The 2500-nt window shown below is 44.9% G+C and overlaps 1 protein-coding gene across 1 annotated transcript in view; it reads right to left on the minus strand.

The window, feature by feature from the left end:
• Window positions 1-2500, minus strand: part of LOC308381795 (receptor-type tyrosine-protein phosphatase delta-like) — a gene marked incomplete at both ends in the record, with an annotated part of 66588 nt that overhangs the window by 3806 nt on the left and 60282 nt on the right. Inside the window, 3 exons of the mRNA XM_080859390.1 lie at window positions 92-217; window positions 606-732; window positions 1301-1479. Coding sequence (XP_080715516.1) covers window positions 92-217; window positions 606-732; window positions 1301-1479 — 432 coding nt within the window. The remainder of the gene's footprint in view (window positions 1-91; window positions 218-605; window positions 733-1300; window positions 1480-2500) is intronic.

Raw genomic sequence — 2500 nt, forward strand, 5'->3', positions numbered from 1 at the left:
ATAAAAGCGTCAGCTAAATGTAAATGTAGGCTTGCTTTATCTCACTAAGCAGGTGATAATACATTGAGACACTGAGGTGTGAAGTACGTACCCTGGCATCTGTGACCTTGAACTCTCGGAGGATGTACTGGGGCATGTTGTACTCAGCCATGGGGTCCACCACGAAGTACTGGTAACGGGCCGAGCGTTCAGCAGGCCAGTACTGATGGCACTTCTCCTACAGGTCGAAGACAGAGAGCGGGAGAGAAGTCACGGTACATTCAATGCAACTACATATAAACACAAGCAGATCCGCTAACTCCACTAGCATGTTTATTTCATGCGTCATTCTCATTGGTCGAGATGCGATAGTTGGTTGCCACTCACCCGACCCATCTCTCTGAGCTTGGTGCGTGTGTGCGTGTGTGTGTGTGTCGTCTCCTCTACTCACCCGGCCCATCTCTCTGAGTTTGGTGAGCGTGTGTGTGTGTGTGTGTGTGTGTGGTCTCCTCTACTCACCGGCCCATCTCTCTGAGTTTGGTGCGTGTTTGTGTGTGTGTGTGAGTGTGTGTGTGTGTGTGTGTGTGTGTCTGTGTGTGTGTGAATGTGTGGTCTCCTCTACTCACCCGGCCCATCTCTCTGAGTTTGGTGAGCATGACCACTATGGTGGAGTTGTGCTCCCACAGCATCCTCCAGTAGTCCTCTGTGGTCTCTGCCAGGGGCCCCTGAGTCGCCATGTAGGCCCTCTGCTGTCTGTGGGGCCACAGGAGCAACAGCATTAGACACCAATGATCACAGACAATACTGATCACAGACAATACTAATCAAAGCATCAGACATCACTGATCACAGACAATACTAATCAAACCATCAGACACCTCTGATCACAGACAATACTAATCAAAGCATCAGACATCACTGATCACAGACAATACTAATCACCAACATCAGACATCATTGATCACAGACAATAATAATCAAACCATCAGACATCACTGATTACAGACAATACTAATCAAAACATCAGACATCACAGATCACAGACAATACTAATCAAAACATCAGACATCACAGATCACATACAATACTGATCTACTCCATAGAAACACTTATCAGGTGCAGAGTAAGCCCAGAACTGATCACCTCATTTATTTAAGCTTTAAGCATGTCCCCTTTAATTCTAAAGGCAAATATGATTCATAAGATGGCATTTCATGTAGCAATCAGGTTTTTCGGGGTGTGTGTGTCTGTCCACAATGCGTCTGCTGTCCATCTGATAGGGACATTGACTGAGAGCAATAGACAGTGTCTGGCCTCTCACCTGTACCCGTCGATGAAGCTGGCGTTGATGTAGTCTGACCCCTCCACCCCTCTGATGGGCTGCAGACACACACGGGTGGACTCGAAGGGCATGATGTTCACCAGTCGGTTCTTGAACTTGTTGCAGGGCAGGTTGGCACTGACGAACCGCGACGTGTGGGCCTTTGCCCCAGCCAAACGCTACCCAGGACCAGCACAGGAGACAAGTTAGAAGGACACTCCACTTACAAACAAAAACCCACTGTGTCCTGTCCTGGTAATGTCAGCCAGCGACTTGAACATGTCTCATGGTAGAGTAGTATTAGTACTCAGCCTTGAACATGTCTCATGGTAGAGTAGTATTAGTAGTACTCAGCCTTGAACATGTCTCATGGTAGAGTAGTATTAGTAGTACTCAGCCTTGAACATGTCTCATGGTAGAGTAGTATTAGTAGTACTCCGCCTTGAACATGTCTCATGGTAGAGTAGTATTAGTAGTACTCAGCCTTGAACATGTCTCATGGTAGAGTAGTATTAGTAGTACTCAGCCTTGAACATGTCACATGGTAGAGTAGTATTAGTAGTACTCAGCCTAGAACATGTCTCATGGTAGAGTAGTATTAGTAGTACTCAGCCTTGAACATGTCTCATGGTAGAGTAGTATTAGTAGTACTCCGCCTTGAACATGTCTCATGGTAGAGTAGTATTAGTAGTACTCAGCCTTGAACATGTCTCATGGTAGAGTAGTATTAGTAGTACTCAGCCTTGAACATGTCACATGGTAGAGTAGTATTAGTAGTACTCAGCCTAGAACATGTCTCATGGTAGAGTAGTATTAGTAGTACTCAGCCTTGAACATGTCTCATGGTAGAGTAGTATTAGTAGTACTCAGCCTTGAACATGTCTCATGGTAGAGTAGTATTAGTAGTACTCAGCCTAGAACCTGTCACATGTTAGAGTAGTATTAGTAGTACTCAGCCTTGAACATGTCTCATGGTAGAGTAGTATTAGTAGTACTCAGCCTTGAACATGTCTCATGGTAGAGTAGTATTAGTAGTACTCAGCCTTGAACATGTCTCATGGTAGAGTAGTAATAGTACTCAGCCTTGAACATGTCTCATGGTAGAGTAGTAGTAGTAGTAGTACTCAGCTTCATGAAAAAAGTAAACAATCAATAGCAATCCAATTATGTTATGCTCAAGGAACTACTTGTTATGTGACC

This window comes from Sprattus sprattus (genome assembly GCF_963457725.1).
Source record: "Sprattus sprattus genome assembly, chromosome: 20".
Classification (NCBI taxonomy): Eukaryota; Metazoa; Chordata; class Actinopteri; order Clupeiformes; family Clupeidae; genus Sprattus; species Sprattus sprattus.